The sequence below is a fragment of the Halteromyces radiatus genome (assembly GCF_025201355.1).
Source record: "Halteromyces radiatus strain CBS 162.75 chromosome Unknown BX664scaffold_3, whole genome shotgun sequence".
Classification (NCBI taxonomy): Eukaryota; Fungi; Mucoromycota; class Mucoromycetes; order Mucorales; family Cunninghamellaceae; genus Halteromyces; species Halteromyces radiatus.
Window position 1 is genome coordinate 397,279 of NW_026251689.1, and position 17,914 is coordinate 415,192.

The following is a 17,914-nucleotide window of genomic DNA, read 5'->3' on the forward strand; positions in this document are numbered from 1 at the left end:
ATGATGCAAAAAAAAAAAAAGAGAATTGTTGTTATTATTGGGATGACGCGGTCAAAGAAAGATGGTCAACTCATAAAGAGGGAGAACATCCATTTTGTTTTATTTTTTTTTTTTTTGTTTGTGGTGACTCAAAATCAATAAAGAGAGGAAATAAGGAAATTGATTTTTTTTTTTTTTGTTCATGTTCATCCATCTTTTTTTTTTTTTTTTTGTTTGATGTTACTTACATTACAGTCATTGAGCCACATTGAGTTCCAAAGAATGAATGTGGCTAGAGGAAGAAAGTTTAAATGTATAAAAGAGGTATTTTTGATTGATATTTATAAATTTGTAGACTATGTAACCATGATAAAAAAAAAAAAGGTTTTTTAGAAGGAAAAACAATAGAAAATCTATTTTTATTTAGTGGGGGAGCATCATCGTCATCATCCTAACAACGATCATACCAAAGCTATCACAACATCATGTGAATCACTAGATGCATAACAGTTCACTGACATTTTTTCCACACTCTAAGTGGTTATATGTGTATTTTTTTTTTTTATGTAACGTTGGCTTGAGTGCTAAAAATAAATCCTCCCCGCTGGATTTTAATCTCTTTTTTTTTTTTTTTGGTTAGTTCTTGGTTCTTATAAAAAGGCATTTTGTTTCTTTTTCTTTCCTCTTTTCTTTACTTCTTTATTATATATATTATATATATTTCTTTCTTTTTATTTTTTTTTTATTGTGTATATACATATGATGAACCAATTTGGATCTATTGAACTTTCTTATCCATCACCTAGTCAATGGGATGAATTGATGATGTCTTCAAATACTACTACTTCAAGTTATAGTGAACTTTTGACGGCTCCTTATTATCCTAGTCCTGATGTTTCGCCATGTATGACAGATTATGGTTATACTGGTTATCCTTCTTCTTATTCTTCTCCTTGTTTATCTTCAACATCGCCTGATTCTTTTTCTTCTTATGGTGGTTCCATGACAACAATGATGCCTCCCAAGGATAATCAGATTATGATGATTGCTCCTTTACAAGATTTATCTGTGATACCTCCTTCTATGGATTTATTGGATCAATTTATTCAACATCATGAATATATCTTATCATCAACTTCCTGTAATGATTATATGATTCAAAATGATACAGAAAAATCAAAGAATGTATCTACTGGTGCTATACGACGTGGACGTACTCAGCAAAAAACAACCAAAAGGAAACGACTTAGCAAGGATGGGGATCATGACAATATGCCAATTCAATACAATTGTCAACATCCAGGATGCGGTAAAACATTCAATCGACCTTACAATTTGCAATCACATATGCGTACACATACAACCGAACGTCCTTTTGGATGTAGTAGCTGTGGTCGTCGATTTGCTCGACAACATGATCGTAATCGACATGAGAAATTACACTGGGGAATCAAGCCTTATGCCTGTAGCCGATGTCATAAGACTTTTGCAAGAATGGATGCTTTGAATCGACATCTCAAGGTGGAAAATGGATGTATGGGTGCTACTGATCTTGTTGGAGTTACTCTATAGACCAAGTTAGATAACAACTTTCTTATATATATATATATATATATTTATACGCTACCACTTCTTTTTTTATACCCCACCTTTTTTTTTTGATAGTAGACTTTTTTTTTCCTTTTTTTTTTTTCTTATTTGTATTATTGTATTTTATGTTTATTATGCTTTATATATTTACTTTCCCTTATATATATATATATATACACTTCCTTTTTGTAAATACATTCATTTTATCTTATCATACTTATTGTTTATGTTTCCAAAATAAAACATCGTTCAAAACCTTATATGACCTGATCTTTTTTTACACATCAAAAAATAAACCTGAAACAACTCTCTCTTTATGGAGTGGCGGATATTAGACTTTTTTTTTTTTTTGATCGGTACCTTCTTTTATTCTATCTATGCTTTTTTTTTGGATTGACTTTGAAACCGTAGATCATTGTTTTTTTATCATTGATGAATGATGAGTTTTTTTTTTAATTTTAATGATGTTTTTTTTCTTTCTTTTTAATGTTCATTCAAAGATCTTCTTCATAAAAGGATATGTTTTTTAATAGAAAAGAGGGAATCCATTCATTCATTGGCAAAATCGGATCTTCCGCACTTCCCTCCAAATATAGTAACTGGTTTGGGAAAACAGCTCGTGACCAAATACGGAAGGTTGCACGGTATCTTGCTTTTCTATGTATGTGCCTTTTTTTTTTTTTTTTTTTTTTTTTTTTTTTTTTTTTTTTTTTTTGCTTGGCCATTCCACAACAGATCAACTGATGATATGGTTGGCTAGGATCCTCTTCGTGGAAAACGGCTACCTGCGATGTCTCACAACCAATCGTTACCATGTTAATCTATCACATTTTTTTTTTTTTTATCAATTCATGATTGCTGGTCATCTTTTTCTGTATCGTCGTTATATGAAAGACATCACGTTTTTCATTGTCATAAGAATCATCATCATAAGAAGCATTATTGGGATACATCCTTGTTCTTCTTTTAAGGATCGTCGTCATGCCATCATCATACATCTCATTTTCATCATCATCATCGTCATCATCATGGATTTTTTTTTTGAAGAGGGATAATTTAGAATGTTTTTTATTACATATTATACTACACAAAATGTCCAAAAAAAAAAGGCAAACTAACAGCATGACTATATAAAAGTAAATGGGAATGATGAAATATAGGCCAAACTTCAACAAGACAGAGAGAGAGAGAGAGGGAAAGAGAAAGACGAGAGAGAGAGAATATATACATATATATACGTATATATATATATATGTATGTGTGTGTGTGTGTGCGTGTGTGTGTGCGTGTGTGAGTATGTATGTGATAATAAGAAGGGAAACTAATATATATACATACATAATATATATATAAATGTACATGTATGCATCAACTAAAAAAAAAAAAAGGAATCGGATATACTAAAAAACTAGTCTATACTTGGAATCCAGCAGAAGGAGGAGAGGTAGAAGACACTTTTCTGGCAAGATAGGCATACCAAGTCAGAAAACTATTTGTATTGACGCACTGAGCTACAACCATTTCCACGCGATGCCGATAATCATCCAAAGAGAGTCCCATGGCTGGTGCCAAAATGGATGACATTTCTTCAAAACGATGCAAGCTGACTCCTGTGAATGTTTCGCCCAATTTTTCACCTGATCCTATAAATGATATCAATAAAAAAAAGAAAAAGAAGAGAGTCAATATGTAGTGTCGTTCATAAATCGATGTTATTCTTTTTTTTTTTTTTTTTTTTTTTTTTTTTTTTTTTTTTACCGTAATGAACTTTCTTAGATATGGATTGAATCACCTGGAACCCGAAGCTTGAAAGTTGTGCACCAAGTTTGGTTGCCCGATCTGTGTCACGATTCAATGACACCATAATGCCCCGAACTATAGTAAAGAAAAAAAGAATATCATCAGTATGAAGACCAAGTTTTTCCGAAGTAGTCGAAGTTTCTTTGTTTTCCTAGCTTTCTTTCTTTTCATTTACCTGTTTCTGTGAATGATTCAATCAATACAGACCCTGACGGCTAAAATATAAAACAATCAGTATTCATTAAAATAACAACAAAAAGAGGACTTACTTTGTAATTGTATTCTATAATATGAATAAGTCCACCTGGTTTTAATACACGATGCGCTTCTTCAAAAGTACGACGCCAAGCATGATGATCCATAAATGAATTTTGAGCCCGCAAATTCACTACATCTACAGATTCATCTTCTAAAGGTAGTCTACCATTCGCCACATTACCGACTTGGAAGCTAACATTCGGGAGAACTGGTAATCCATCCGGTAACCGTTCCAAATTGGTATCAAATCCGATAAATTGACATTCTGGGAATTGAGTAGCCATATCCTTATTAAAAAAAAAAAAGGAATCAGTTTATTCAAAATATCATGTCTCATATTCCTTTTTTTTTTTTTTTTTTTTTTTTTTTTTTTTTTTTTACCAAAATCCATGATCCACGATGACATCCAAGTTCAATAATACAAGCATTCTTGATGAATTTTGGTAAAGCTAATGATAATACATTCCTAATTTTTTTTTTGTAAAAAGAAAGAATGATTAAGTATGATCATCAATATATATTCGTAACTTCAATTTCTATTGTATACTTTACGAAGCAAAAAGTTGTTTCAGAGCAAAATGAAGCTAATCAAATATATATATAGAAATCAAGTTAGTAAAAAAAAAAAAAAAAAGAAGTTTCAGTAATAATAATAATAAAATATATTACATTATGATCAGCATCTTCTGCCTGCCAATTCTTTGGTAAAAAGAAACTATTGGACTGGAGACCAGTAAAGATAGGAGGTCGTGTTAAAGAATGGGTTGATGAGGATGACTGTTGCTGTTGAAGTTGTAATTGTTGTTGTTTTGAACAACTAGAAGATAAAGTATTGTTAGTTGTATTTGAAGTAGAAGGACGAATAAAGGATGATCTTGATTTGATAGCAGAAGTTGTTCGATAATTATTCGATGATGTAGAAGTAGGAGTAGAACTACCAGGAGCTACCGATCGTCTATGAGAAGAAGAAGAAGAAATAGAAGGTTCCTTAAGACGTTTCGATTGACTGGAACCCATAAATATAGAATATAAAATAAGATATATATATAAAAAGACAAAAAGAGAGAAAGAGAAAGAAAATATGGAGAAAAAAAATATGGAGAAGAAAAAAAAAAAAAAAGACGATTTCCCATCCGTATGGTATTGAATCTCCGTAGCCTTTACCATATTTCTTTTCTTTTTTTTTTTTTTACGATATGATTCTCGCGCGTTGCAAGTGGTTGCACGGCAGTAACTATTAGGGTTTATGAAGAAAAATTCCTTTTGATAAACTTTAATACATTTTTTTTTATTTCCATGTACAAGATTTTATAATGATATATAAAATAATAATAAAACGGAAGAAACGTACAGTTGATAAATAATGAGTGATGAGAATATGTAAGTAAAAACTAATCTAAACAAAATGGGGGGGGGATGTATGACGTTTTTCACGAAGAATAATAAGAATAATAATAAAAAAAAAGGTTTGATGATGGAAAAAAAAAGTGTATATAAGTAGATGAAGAAGTTGTAATAAAAAGGGAATGAATGATATATATATATATATATTTAGATCTAGATTAAAATAAAAAAAAAGAAGGATGAGTTAAATAATAATAATAATAATAATATATAGAAATTATTTTCATTTTACCTCATCAATATCAAAGTCAAATTCAATTTCATCTTCTTCTTCACCACCAAAGGTTTCATTTTCATTGATCTTAGTTGTATCAGGTAATTCACCATAAGATTTAAGTTGACGAGCTTCTTCAGGAGTGTACTTTTGAATTACATCAGCCTTATCATCTTGATATTCACGTAATGACAATAAAATAATATCACCTTGATTAATCCAAACCTTTTTTCGCATCTTGCCACGAATATGAGCTAATCGTTTAACACCATCAAAACATTGAGCTTCTAAACGACCATTACCAAGCATTTTAACCACTTGAGCATATTCTATAATAATAATAATATATGTATTCTGTTAAATATCTGTACAACCCCTTTTTTTATATATATACTTCATCATCATCATCATTATTTTTTCTTAATATTTACCTTGGCCTTCTTCCTTGAAATCAAGTTCACGCTTGTTATCTTCGTTTTCGTTCTTTCCTCTTCTTCGGTTTTTACCACCCTATAATAATAATAATAATAAAAGTAAATGTTAATATATATATTAAGATGTAAATAAGAAATAATAATAAAAATTGTTACTGTACAACAATAACAATATTAGTACTGTTTTTTTTTTCTTGGTTAATATATCAAAAGAAATACATACTTTCCCTTTATTCTTAGGCATGTTAAAATAAAATAAATAAAACTAAAAAGAAGAAAGAAAAAGAAAAAAAAAATAGAAGAAAAAAACAAAAAAAAAAAGTAACAAGGAAAAAAAAAAAACTGCGGCGGATATTCAAACTTAGTGCGTAGTAAGTGGCTTGGATTGGTGCCAAAAGAAAAGGAGAAGAAAAAGATTGACCAACCATTTTCATTTATTTCTTTTATTATGTCCTATGCTAAAGTTTATGACCCGATAACTGTAGGAACTATTAATGGTGATAGTTCTCAAACTATTCCTCATGACCATGCTATCCTTAGAGCTCAAAAAGCAATATGTAAATTATATTATTATTGTTATTCATATTATTAACTATTTCCTTTTTTTTTTCCTAGTTCATCCACCTTCCAAAAGAGTTACTTCTACTAATGCTTTGAAAACTCTTTTCATTGCAAGACTTAATTATGATACAACTGAAGGTATTCTATATAATAATAATAATAAATAGTATTATTTACTCTTTCTATATCAATCCATCTTTATATATATATATATATATATTTAGCTTCTGTGACAAAGTTATTCGAACGTTATGGAAAATTGACTAATGTGACACTTATATATAACTGTGGTAAAAAAAAAAAAAAAATCAATAATAAATGAAATAGTCAGATAGTAGATTTTCTTTTTTTTAAAAAAAAATTATATATTATATTCTTTAGTGACAGGATTATCAGAAGGATATGGATTTGTTACATTTGAACGTACTTATGCAGCTAAAGATGCTTATCGTGATGCACATGGACGATTATTGGATAATCATCGTATCTTGGTGGATTATGAACATGGACGAACAATGAAAGGTTGGATACCTCGAAGACTTGGTGGTGGATTTGGTGGCAAAAAAGAAAGTGGTCAATTACGATTTGGTGCAAGAGATCGGCCATTTCGATCTTTGGTATCTAGGTAAGTAGAAATAATCATGCAATATTTATCATGCATTTAAAATAGTATTAATCTCTTCTTTTTTCTTTCCATAGTGACCATACAAAAAAAAAGAATCATACATCCTCTTCTGATAGACATCAACAAACTCATTCGAAACGAAAACTAGATTCATCATTAACATCTTCTCAACGTAGCCATATTACAAAGGAATATTCATCACGATCATCATCACCACCACCACCATCATCATCATCATCAAGGCGTCAATACAATGATAGCAGTAGTAGCAGTAGCAGTAGTAGGCATAGATATAGATAATGTAATATAATAGCATAGTAGTAGTAAATAGTAGTTTTTTTATACCACCATTATTTTCAATAAAACTTCATAGAATCCTGATCTGCGCTATTTTAAGGCGCCCATTGAAAAAATTTTCAGGTCTCTCTCTACTCGTTTGAAACTTGTTTTCTTCCCACTTTTTTTTTTTCTCTTCTTTTTCTTTTCCTTTTTTTTTTTCTTACCACTTTTAGGATAACATGGGTAAAGACTCTATTAAAACCAACAAACGAGCTTCTCGTCACGATCCTTTACATGCTCAACTGGCAGATAATCCTGAACATGGTATGCGGAAAGCCACTCGTCAAAAATTTATTGATCGCAACAACAAAGAAGAAGAAGTCGAGGTAAATCTGAAGACACAATTCATTTCATTAAACTATTACACATACACGTATACATATATATATACCCTCGATCTCTCTCTCTCTCTCTTTTTTTTTTTTGTCTTATTCCGTATCCCCTCCCTCTATCCTTATTGTTTGACTGACAAAAAGAAAACTCCTCTATACTGTTATGCATTTTCTCTTTAGGAATACCTGGATCCCAAACTATCAAAAAAGATTTTGAAGATTGCTCGTCAGCAACAAGAACAAATTGAACAAAACCGAGAGGACGATGAAGAAACGTACGTAACTGAAACATTCTTTTTTTTTTTTTTGAATACTAAACTGACTGTTTGTTGTGTAATAGATCTACAAGGACACATCTGAACAAAAAGAAAACCAATGGCAACAACAAAACACATCCTCTTGGACTTGACCTTAGTGACGAAGAAATTGATGAAGGAGAGCTATATGGTGATTACGAGGAATTGGAAATCGATGAAGAAGATGCTGATGTGCTCAACAAGTTCTTGCCAAGTGCACCCAAAGAACGACGTACATTGGCCGATATGATCATGGAAAAGATTAATGAAAAGAATGCTGCTGATGAACGAAAAGCAACAGGTGAAGGTAAGACAAATACAAGAAGATAGGAATGATGATGATTAACATTATTATATCATTTTAATATTCAATTTTTTTTTTTTTAGACGATGATAATACTTTATCTCCATCAGTGAATCCAAAAGTCGTAGAAGTATACACAAAGTAAGGCATATAAAAAAAAGAATATACAGAATGAGAGAGTGTAAATTAATTGATGTGTATTGACTAATGATCCATTACTGCCTTTTTTTTTTTTTGAATGAATAGGGTTGGACAACTTCTAAGTAGATACAAATCTGGCAAATTACCCAAGGCTTTCAAAATTATTCCATCATTAAATAATTGGGAAGAAATTTTATATTATACATCTCCTGATACTTGGTCACCTCATGCAACTTATGAAGCTACACGTATGTTTGTTTCTAATCTCAAGGCGCAGCAAGCTCAACGATTTTTCTCTTTGGTATTACTGGACCGTGTACGTGAAGATATTCAAGAAAACAAGAAATTGAATTATCATTTGTTCTTGGCGTTGAAGAAAGCTCTTTACAAACCTGCTGCTTTTTTCAAAGGTATCTTATTCCCACTTTGTGAATCTGGTAGCTGTACTTTGAAAGAAGCATCTATTCTTGGTTCAGTATTGTCGCGTGTGTCTATTCCTGTGTTACATTCTTCAGCAGCTTTACTTCGTTTGGCAGATATGGATTATACTGGTCCCAACAGTTTGTTTATTCGAATCTTATTGGATAAAAAATATGCTCTTCCTTACAAGGTAGTGGATGCTTTGGTGTCGCATTTTGCCAGATTCCAAAATGATCCTCGTGAAATGCCTGTGTTGTGGCATCAATCTCTATTAGTTTTTACACAAAGGTAAGAATAACAAAATAATAATAGTAATAATAACAAGCTCAACCATCTATCTCTTTTTTTTTTTTTTTTTTTTTTTTTTTTTATATATGTACAGATACAAGCAAGATATGGTACCTGAACAGAAGGAAATTTTACTCAACGTTGTCAAAAGCAAGTTCCATTATGGTATTGGTCCTGAAATTCGCCGTGAAATTGTACACTCTACTACTCGGGACGAAGTTATGGATATGGATGATGTCATGATGATTGACTAAATGAACTGGATGAAAGAAAGAGAAGTTATAGAAATTGTCATTTAGTGATCTATTGATTGATTTTTTTTTTTATTCCTCCATTCACACTCAAACTCTTAGTAGCATATTTTTAACGTTTACATATTCTCTTTATTCTTTTTACCTCCTCTTCTTCATCTATTTTTTTCATTTTTACATTTTTTTTTTTATTTGTCTTTACTTTTATATGTATCATACATAAATCTATTCCTTCATATCTTTTATATTTGAAAATAAATAATAAAAAAAAAGAACTATAAATGTTTAGGTGTTTACTATCATTATTGTTTGATAGGTAAATAATGATGATGATCACTTGCATGTCTTAGATCTTATATTTAAACTACGATTGGTAGATTTACATCAGTTTAAGGAGGGAACAAGTACTGCCCAAAAAAGGACATGGGATCCAACGTAAAGGACTATTGTTTGATTAATGTGAAAGAATCTTGTCATTTTATCTTTTTTTTTATTATTATTATCTTTTCTTTGTTTTGGTTCACTTGGATGCGTTAGTATCATTGTGATACTTTAAATCGGCTCGGGTTATACCTTTGAGTTTCCGAGCAATGAAACTACTAAGATCATTAAAGACAGCATGTGATACATTCGCAAGAGGGCGTTTTTTGCTTTTGTCAGACCTTGAGGTCTAAACCTTTTTATCTTACATACTTTGCAGTCTGCGGCGTTTTAACTTTTTTTTTCTTTTTTTCCTTTCTTCGTTCTGCCTATTGTCACCCGCCTCAACCCCCCTTTTTGATTTTCTCTCTCTCTTTTTTTCTTTTCTCTACCTACGAATTATTTTTTTTTTCTATTACTTTCATTTCGGCAATCAATTATTGGCCAACAACGTTTTTTTTTTATATTTTGCATCAAAATGTCGACGACTTTTCGATGGCTTTCGTGTTCCAAAGAAGACTTCCCTCATCGTCGGCATAAAGTCCCTCAAGCATGCGACAAATGTAGAGCCAGGAAAATGCGTTGTGATGGAAGTAAGTCATAACTTTATTTTTTTTTTTTCTTTTCTTTTCTTTACTAACATTAATAATTTTTTTTTTTATTTATTTAATTTAGAATTACCTTGTGATCGTTGTGAAATGAATAAAGTGACATGTACTTATTCCAGCAAAAAGTCAAACAACTTTTCAAGAAAACGTGGCGATATTCATGACAAAACTAAAGGTTCTTTACTACATGGTGTTTCAGATGAAGGACAGTTGGATAGTACAACAGCTACGGAATCTTATTCAAAACGGCAAGAACAGAGGAAAAGGAAACGATTTGATTACCGACAGTTAAAACAGATGACCTTCAATAACGATTATTATAATTCTTTACGTCAAACAACAACATCTTTTTCCTTTTACAAAAATTTACCTCCTTTACTATTTGATTTTTTCAATCTCACTTGTCAACCTTATGCGATATGGTCTCGATTCATTCATCTCTTCCGACAATTCAATATCAGCCTTCGTCATCATTCGTCTTCTAACTGGTCAACCACGTCAACTGCTATATCCATCGAACTTATTCAGGAAATCATGTCATTATTTGGATTGCACAACTATTTATATACTGCTTTTATGGATATGACCCAGGTCAACTCTTTTTTGAGTACCTCACCCAATATATTTGATATACAACATCAATCTACTTTTCATCCTGATTCTCAATTGGTTGTAATCTATAGTATTTTGGCATTGGTCTTTCAATCCGCTGCTCAATCTTTGTCTCATGGATATACTGATTTGGCTCCTTTGTTGCAGAAACAAGCTAACCTATTTTATCATCATGCTCATCATCTTCTACTTACCATGACGTATCCTACTGGAACAGCCGCCTCTGATACTTTGGGTTCTACTGATTTACTCAACTTGACTCGCGCTTCTGTCTTCTTGACTCATTATCAATGTGTTGCTATCAGTGAAGAACAGGCCTATATGACTTTACAAATAGGTTTAGGTTATGCTCAAAGATTGGGTCTCTGTGAACGAATTTACAAAGAAACGGGAAATGATATCAAACAAATGGATCATTCAAACGTTTTACGAAAGGTACTTATTGGATGGCAGTTATGGTTTACAATATATCTTCACCGAAGTCATCCCTCTACCCTCTTTGACAGTCATGAAACATCTTCCATCACTTACAAATCTGAAGTTCGAATGGAAAACTATCTCGGGAAAAAAGGTGACCAGCGTTGGGCTGTTGACGTTTTAGATGTTTATATTCATTTATTTACCAAAATCACCAATACCACTGAACAACCATGGACTCTATTAGAAATCAAGGTATATAGAAAAAAAATAATAATAACAATGATTTATAATCTGATTTATTCATGATGGGTGGAACACTGATTTCCATTTTATTTTTTTTTATTTTTTTTTTCTTTGTAGCACCATTTGAAACAAATGGAATCATGGTCATCCACATTTTATTGTACTAGGTTGAATTTGACTGATCTTCATACAACCTCAATCACTACGACCACCACCAACAACAACAATACAACACCTCGTGTACGCGCAAGTCAGCATTTATCAGCTTATGTATTATCACTATATCATCATATTTTGACTATTCAACTACTTCAAAATCAGCTATCATTTCCACCAGTAAAAGCATCACCTACTACGTCTTCAGTATCAAGTACACAACGATCAGCATCAATCCCACATCCATCTTCTAGAATTGAAGATCAATACCAAAAATCAGCTTGCATACCAACTGATGACAACAGGAAAGGCATGATGCAAAATTCAGGTTCAGATCTAGATGACTCTAAATACACTCCCCTTACTGTCAAACAGGAAAATGTTGAAACACCACAAGGCGAATTTTTGGATGATGATCTGATAGTTCTAGATGTTTGTTCCCTTGCTTCACTTGGAATTATTGATACTATCTATGACATGGTATCAGAAAAACCTCTTATGGATCCTCAACATATAGTAGTCTCAAATATACAACAATTCGTTCATCCTGTGGTGGTATATCCTCTTTGCGTGGCAACAGCTTTACTTTCAACTTGGACTTCTTCCAATCTTGCAAGTTGTGATATTACACAGCAACAACTACTTCATCAAAGTCACTTATTAGAAAAGCAGCATTCTCGCTTGACCGTATTACTTGGCATTGTTTCTTCAAGTTTCAATTTTATGGATAATTTGTTACGTGCTGTGCAAGGTATGGGCTCTACTTTCTCATCTACTATTGCCCAAGAAATGACTATCATGAATCATGAACAACAGAAAACTCATTTATCGAACAACAACAACAACAACAACAACAACAACAACAACAACAACAACAACAACAACAGAATCACTCCAATACCAGCACCACCACAAACAACAACATCATTGAATTTACAATCAGTTTCACCACCTTCTCCATCAACATCATCCTCATCTCTATCATCATCATCCACTTCTCTATCATCTACTTCAGCATCATTATCATTTTCAACGACAACTACTTTGGGATCAGCAATGAATAAGTATCTGGAGCCTACATCAAAATCAAGTGTGAATCAAGAACGACAAATGGCCATCCCAATTATGGATCCATCATCAAGAGCTGTCATTGATCAGCAACAACTGGATAAGCTCTCATCCAACAAAAGAATGACATCCACTTTCTCACCGTCATTTACAGCAAAAAATCCAGACCCTAAACGGAAATTGGGAACATCAGTGATATCTCAACCATTGGAAAAAAATCAACAACAATCTCGAACAAAAAAACAAAAGACAGAAGTAGATTGTGAAATACATGATAATTACTCTTCCAAAAACAATACACAACAACAGTTACAACACCATCAACAACAACAGCAACAACAACAGGAGCAACAACATATACAACAACAGGTGTATCCCCAACAACAATATCAGCAACAACAATTCCATCCTCAACCAAATTATTCCCACCAGCAAGATGCATTCTCCTCATCCAATGTGATTACAACCCGTTATTTAGATCAATTGAATGGACTTTCAGAACAATCACAATTGCAAAATATCTATTCACCTGACTGCCTTGCAGATGATAATTTATGGATGGCTATTGTTGGTAACGGTTCTTTAACAACACCTACTTTATCAACACATTCTAGTAACGAATCTGGAACACGATCACGGCGAAAATTACCAACTGAAGGATCCAATGAAAACAACAATTCCTTGACACCAAAACTACCTTTACCTCTACCAAAACACAAAAATACATCTATCGCCAAAACATGGTCAGCTGCTGGTGCTTATATTAATGTGGATTGGAACGTCTGCTTCAACGCTGAAATGATTCAAACTTTACATCAAAATAGTTCACAACAACCTGTTAGTGTGGATGCTGCCGCTGCCGCTGCTGTTTCATTAGGACCTGTGGATCCAGCCATTCAAATGAATATATCTTCAACCGCACCGACCACTCAAGACAATGTATTATATCTTCTCTCTTCCAATGTTCATCAACCGCATCATCATCAACAACAACAACGACAGCAATCACAAGAAGAACAACAACAACAACAGCAAGAGAATCATCATCATCATCATCATCATCATCATTCTTCTAATGGTACGACATTCTTTCCTACTTCATCCTCTTGGAGTAGTGTTACCTCTGAGTTCTTTTAAGCCTTCTATCATTATTGTTAGTTTTGTTTACCTTTTTTCTTAGCTTAGTTTAGTATAGTTTAGTATATATATATATATATTTGTTTATTCCCTTTATCATTTTTTTTTTTTTTTTTTTGGTGTATATCCTTCTTATTATATTATATATTTCAAATTTTGTCAAAATTCCTTTTTTATTCTTTATTTACATAGTTTATCCTATATACACTTTATACATATATATATATTCTTTATTTTGATCATCCACCGAAGTGTTGTGTTTATAGTATTATTAGTAGATTTTGTGTGTGTATAAACAAATAAACAAACAAAAAAATCATATCATTTCATTTGTGTGAGAAGTATAGATTTTGATTCTGATCATAAGGAAAAAAAAAATTCTCTTTTTATTTCCTCTTTCCTAGTCTCACTTGTCTTTATGAAAATGTAATCCTTGATCTCATCAGGTCACTTTTTTTATGTTATGTGTGTGTGATTCGGAAACGTTCTCGGTGTTGAGCGAATTACTTTTTGATTCCATAACTATCAACAACAAGCTTCCTAAATAAGCATGAGACCGACCGGAGTTTGTTTTCTCGTCCACACTTCCCACTCTCTCAAGCATACTTTTTTTTTCTATTCCCTCTTTCTTCTTCTTTCTCTTCATTGATATTTTTTTTTTTTACTATACCTTTTGTTTTATATCAAACTGAGTCATTCATATATATACGTATATAATGGAATCAATGTATAATATGGATAGCAATATGGATACTCACCAGATTCAACAACGCGGATCTTCAAGAAGGCGATCAAAGAGGCGACATTCATCCCGTAGAAAGCACCCATCTAACTACTACTCTTCTTATATTGAAGATACGTCCAATTATACCGATTGGGGATCACCACCACCACCACCTTCGTCTTCCTCTTCTACTTACTTGTCAGCACCACCATTGTCTTATGATGTTTATCCTGAAGTACCTGAAGACTTGGATTTATATATGGATGCTTTGAACCTCCATTCAACAGCCACAGATAGCACTTTATATGATGATTATGAAGATTATCCAATTGATTCACCCTATCAAGATAAGAAGGCAATGATGCATCCAATGATATACGATGACTTTTACCAAGGACAATTGGACGAACCGTTACCATCGCATATGATTTCAAGACAATCATCATCAAGGATATCGGAACCTGGTTATCATTTATTGCCTACGCCTATTGTAGATGAGCATATGTATTACAATGATGAAGATGGTATGTTGATGATTCAAGACAATGACTGGTATTATCCTCCCGCTCCACCTGTACAACGGAAAAGACGACAAAAGAAACAATATCCACTCCAACGTAGTCATTCCATTGGTACCACTGATATGCATCATCTTCAACAAGATCAGTTTATTCCTCCTCGTGGTGATCCATATCTTTATGAATTCGATCAACCTTCATTCTTCCAATCCAACAGTGCTCCTAGTTCGCCAAACAAACATCATTTCGATGATCCTATCGATGAAGAAATGTTACAACATCCTGTACGTCGATCTACTTCCATGCAGGGTCCACTTTTGCCTCCGCCTCCTCCTATAATGGCTGGTCCACCTCCTTCATTACAACGTCGCCATAGTTTTTTCGAATCAGCACACCACCAACCATCCCCTGAATTTTTTGGTCCTGGTATGTTCAATTTTTTTTTTCTTTTTTTTTTTTTTTTTGACATCCGTACTGACTAATCTTTTTCTTTTTTTTTTTTTTTTTTTTTTTTTCTGAATCAATCTGTATCATGTTTATATATTTAGCTGCTAATTCTGCTCCTGGAACACCATGGTTGTCACATATGGATCAACAACCTCAGCATCAATCCCATCAGCAACAACAACAGCAACAACAGCAACAACAATCATCATCATCTTTTACATCAATGGGGATATATCCTACACCTGCATCATCCATGGCCGGACCTTCAGATCCAACTTTATCAAGTACATATCCATCTACTTCTAACCAACAACAACAACAACATCATCATCATCAACAACAAGAAGATCATCATCAACAACAACAGCAACAGCAACAACATCAACAACAGCAACAACAACAACAACAATATCAAGAGCAATTTAATCAACCAAACAATGGAAATGGATTAATGAATCAATCATCAGCAAGATTACATCTCCCAATGCCTTCTATTCCTAATGGCGTAAGTAGTGGTGGCTATTTTCCGCAACAACTTGGTAATCCAATGATGAATCCGGCTATGCAGCAACAAATGACACCAATGAACATGCCGTTACCAAATCCTTCAATGATTGGAATGCAGATGGGACACAGTGGTATACCAAGACCTCCTCCGGCTCATTGGAATAATGGACCATGGGACCCGATGATGATGGATAGTATGATGGGACCGCCACCTCCATTTGGATTTCCTGGTGGATCAATAGCAATGAATCCGATGGGTGGACCTTTGGGACCAATGGGAATGCTACCTCCAATGCATCATGATGAAATGAACAATCACAAAAAACCAAAGGACGACAAAAAACCAAAGGAAAAAGGGGATGAATCAAAGGAAAAGACAATCAACAAAGGTGAAAAGGAATCATCGACAGTATCAGCAGCAGCAGCAGCAGCAGCAGCAACAACAACAACTCCGGCAGAAATGGCAGCAGCAGAACAACAATTACCTCCATTGGCAACCACGGCAACAGAAGCCGCGGAAGAAAATGCTCTGGTACGATCGACTATGGAAAACAACAAGGATATACGACGAAAACCATCGATCTGGAATTTATTTGGTATGGGAGGAAATCGAGCACAGATGATGGCAATGCAACCTTATGCACCACGACCCGTACTTCCATTTTTGCCTCCACCTGATTTCATAGCTGATGCGCACCGTGGCGAACACCCAAAGTTGACCGAGATGATTGAAAAATTCCAACAATTGATGTATGTATGGTGCTATGTGATGCCTATGGAAGATTATCGGAACACAGCCTGGTGTACGTTCAAGATCCAGAATCAACGCAAACTCAACTATGCCGATCGACACAATCAACGTACCGTGACTTTGGACAAGGAAAAGAATCTTCCAGGCACTGTGATTGTCAATCCACGCGCAAAGACCGCCGTCATGTACAAAAGCTTATGGTCCACCACCAAAATGATCATCACCATCATGTGTCTACCTCAAGAAGAATACAGGCGTCAGCGACATGCTCTTAGTACTGAACTCATACGTCGTTGGGGTTCAAAACCTTCCAGTTCTGGTGGTGTCTTCAATTCTATGTTCCGTGATTATGCTAGATGATATCTTTTTTTTTTTTTTTTTTGTACTCTCATTTTTTTTTTTGTATTACTTAAATGACCAAATAAAAAACACACTTTTTTTTTAACCTCTTTCTTGATCTGGCTTCGTTTTGAATTTTTGAAAAAAAAAAAAAAAAAAAAAAAAAAAAAAAAAAAAAAAAAAAAAAAAAAAAAAAAAAAAAAAAAAAAAAAAAAAAAACAAAAAAGATATTTATCTATTTGTCGTGACAATATCGCGGTAAATGGATGAAAAGGAATAAAATATCTTCTGACTTATTTTCCTCTCTCTCTCTTTCTCTTTTGTCTCTTATCACGATGATTCCTTTTTTTTTGGATAGTTAATATTAGTCAATTAGTTTTACATATATACTGTTTTCTACATTCTTACATTAATAAAGTCATATTCATATTTCATTAGTATCTCTGAATCTTTATACAACAGATTATTATTATAGTAATATTTATGGACAGCTATCATCCAATCATTCGAGTATACTACCATTTTATTACTTAATCATTCTTGATCATATTTATTATTATCGTCATCTATTAACCAATTCAATCGAAGATAGTGAAAGTTGTGTTGTTATTATTAGATTAGTTGTTATGAGTTTTTTCATCGTCATGATCAACTGATCATGAAATCATCTTCATAGTGTTACTACCATAGAAATGTCTTTGTAAAATCGCAATATATTTATCATCATT

At 33.0% G+C, this 17,914-nt stretch overlaps 7 protein-coding genes across 7 annotated transcripts; 5 read left to right on the top strand and 2 right to left on the bottom strand.

The window, feature by feature from the left end:
- The first annotated feature begins 678 nt into the window (after positions 1–678).
- Positions 679–1,896, top strand: BX664DRAFT_327697 (uncharacterized protein). Its single transcript, XM_051544461.1, has one exon. It carries the CDS (start codon positions 739–741, stop codon positions 1,549–1,551), a length of 813 nt encoding a protein of 270 aa, XP_051401059.1. The 5' UTR covers positions 679–738; the 3' UTR covers positions 1,552–1,896.
- A 692-nt stretch (positions 1,897–2,588) lies between these two features.
- BX664DRAFT_357139 (S-adenosyl-L-methionine-dependent methyltransferase) lies at positions 2,589–4,699 on the bottom strand. Its single transcript, XM_051547932.1, has 7 exons — positions 4,297–4,699; positions 4,180–4,211; positions 4,009–4,093; positions 3,639–3,914; positions 3,545–3,584; positions 3,328–3,444; positions 2,589–3,212 (listed from the first exon to the last, which is right to left on the bottom strand). Exons 1-7 carry the CDS (start codon positions 4,642–4,644, stop codon positions 2,983–2,985), a joined length of 1,128 nt encoding a protein of 375 aa, XP_051401060.1. The 5' UTR covers positions 4,645–4,699; the 3' UTR covers positions 2,589–2,982.
- Positions 4,700–4,894: 195 nt separating this feature from the next.
- BX664DRAFT_327701 (eukaryotic translation initiation factor 1A, Y-chromosomal) lies at positions 4,895–5,973 on the bottom strand. The gene is made up of 4 exons (XM_051544462.1): positions 5,903–5,973; positions 5,677–5,755; positions 5,264–5,574; positions 4,895–5,184 (listed from the first exon to the last, which is right to left on the bottom strand). The coding sequence occupies exons 1-4, from the start codon at positions 5,921–5,923 to the stop codon at positions 5,179–5,181; spliced, it is 417 nt and encodes a 138-aa protein (XP_051401061.1). The 5' UTR covers positions 5,924–5,973; the 3' UTR covers positions 4,895–5,178.
- A 154-nt stretch (positions 5,974–6,127) lies between these two features.
- On the top strand, positions 6,128–7,302 carry BX664DRAFT_384155 (uncharacterized protein; the record flags this gene model as incomplete). The annotated part of the gene is made up of 5 exons (XM_051549166.1): positions 6,128–6,236; positions 6,295–6,378; positions 6,465–6,530; positions 6,622–6,865; positions 6,940–7,302. The coding sequence occupies 5 exons, from the start codon at positions 6,128–6,130 to the stop codon at positions 7,163–7,165; spliced, it is 729 nt and encodes a 242-aa protein (XP_051401062.1). The 3' UTR covers positions 7,166–7,302.
- Positions 7,303–7,363: 61 nt separating this feature from the next.
- On the top strand, positions 7,364–9,603 carry BX664DRAFT_293783 (Bystin-domain-containing protein). The gene is made up of 6 exons (XM_051542064.1): positions 7,364–7,530; positions 7,717–7,811; positions 7,877–8,139; positions 8,220–8,277; positions 8,383–8,985; positions 9,080–9,603. Exons 1-6 carry the CDS (start codon positions 7,384–7,386, stop codon positions 9,237–9,239), a joined length of 1,326 nt encoding a protein of 441 aa, XP_051401063.1. The 5' UTR covers positions 7,364–7,383; the 3' UTR covers positions 9,240–9,603.
- A 359-nt stretch (positions 9,604–9,962) lies between these two features.
- BX664DRAFT_327706 (uncharacterized protein) lies at positions 9,963–13,991 on the top strand. The gene is made up of 3 exons (XM_051544463.1): positions 9,963–10,249; positions 10,332–11,548; positions 11,657–13,991. Exons 1-3 carry the CDS (start codon positions 10,135–10,137, stop codon positions 13,898–13,900), a joined length of 3,576 nt encoding a protein of 1,191 aa, XP_051401064.1. The 5' UTR covers positions 9,963–10,134; the 3' UTR covers positions 13,901–13,991.
- Positions 13,992–15,991: 2,000 nt separating this feature from the next.
- Positions 15,992–17,229, top strand: BX664DRAFT_327710 (uncharacterized protein). The gene has a single exon (XM_051544464.1). It carries the CDS (start codon positions 16,041–16,043, stop codon positions 17,205–17,207), a length of 1,167 nt encoding a protein of 388 aa, XP_051401065.1. The 5' UTR covers positions 15,992–16,040; the 3' UTR covers positions 17,208–17,229.
- The last annotated feature ends 685 nt before the right edge of the window (positions 17,230–17,914 follow it).

What these genes read in the sequence shown, in the direction of transcription:
- BX664DRAFT_327697 (XM_051544461.1), top strand. Translation starts at nt 739, where the DNA reads ATGATGAACCAATTTGGATCTATTGAACTTTCTTATCCATCACCTAGT.
- BX664DRAFT_357139 (XM_051547932.1), bottom strand. Translation starts at nt 4,644, where the DNA reads ATGGGTTCCAGTCAATCGAAACGTCTTAAGGAACCTTCTATTTCTTCT. An exon ending in ATCGTGGATCATGGATTTTG is followed by an intron (nt 3,915 to 4,008) that starts GTAAAAAAAAAA and finishes TTTTTTAATAAG; the next exon opens with GATATGGCTACTCAATTCCC. An exon ending in TGAATCATTCACAGAAACAG is followed by an intron (nt 3,445 to 3,544) that starts GTAAATGAAAAG and finishes TCTTTACTATAG; the next exon opens with TTCGGGGCATTATGGTGTCA.
- BX664DRAFT_327701 (XM_051544462.1), bottom strand. Translation starts at nt 5,923, where the DNA reads ATGCCTAAGAATAAAGGGAAA. An exon ending in TGCCTAAGAATAAAGGGAAA is followed by an intron (nt 5,756 to 5,902) that starts GTATGTATTTCT and finishes TTATTATTATAG; the next exon opens with GGTGGTAAAAACCGAAGAAG. An exon ending in TTTCAAGGAAGAAGGCCAAG is followed by an intron (nt 5,575 to 5,676) that starts GTAAATATTAAG and finishes TTATTATTATAG; the next exon opens with AATATGCTCAAGTGGTTAAA.
- BX664DRAFT_293783 (XM_051542064.1), top strand. Translation starts at nt 7,384, where the DNA reads ATGGGTAAAGACTCTATTAAAACCAACAAACGAGCTTCTCGTCACGAT. An exon ending in CGAGAGGACGATGAAGAAAC is followed by an intron (nt 7,812 to 7,876) that starts GTACGTAACTGA and finishes GTTGTGTAATAG; the next exon opens with ATCTACAAGGACACATCTGA. An exon ending in ACGAAAAGCAACAGGTGAAG is followed by an intron (nt 8,140 to 8,219) that starts GTAAGACAAATA and finishes TTTTTTTTTTAG; the next exon opens with ACGATGATAATACTTTATCT.
- BX664DRAFT_327706 (XM_051544463.1), top strand. Translation starts at nt 10,135, where the DNA reads ATGTCGACGACTTTTCGATGGCTTTCGTGTTCCAAAGAAGACTTCCCT. An exon ending in GAAAATGCGTTGTGATGGAA is followed by an intron (nt 10,250 to 10,331) that starts GTAAGTCATAAC and finishes TATTTAATTTAG; the next exon opens with AATTACCTTGTGATCGTTGT. An exon ending in GGACTCTATTAGAAATCAAG is followed by an intron (nt 11,549 to 11,656) that starts GTATATAGAAAA and finishes TTTTCTTTGTAG; the next exon opens with CACCATTTGAAACAAATGGA.
- BX664DRAFT_327710 (XM_051544464.1), top strand. Translation starts at nt 16,041, where the DNA reads ATGAATCAATCATCAGCAAGATTACATCTCCCAATGCCTTCTATTCCT.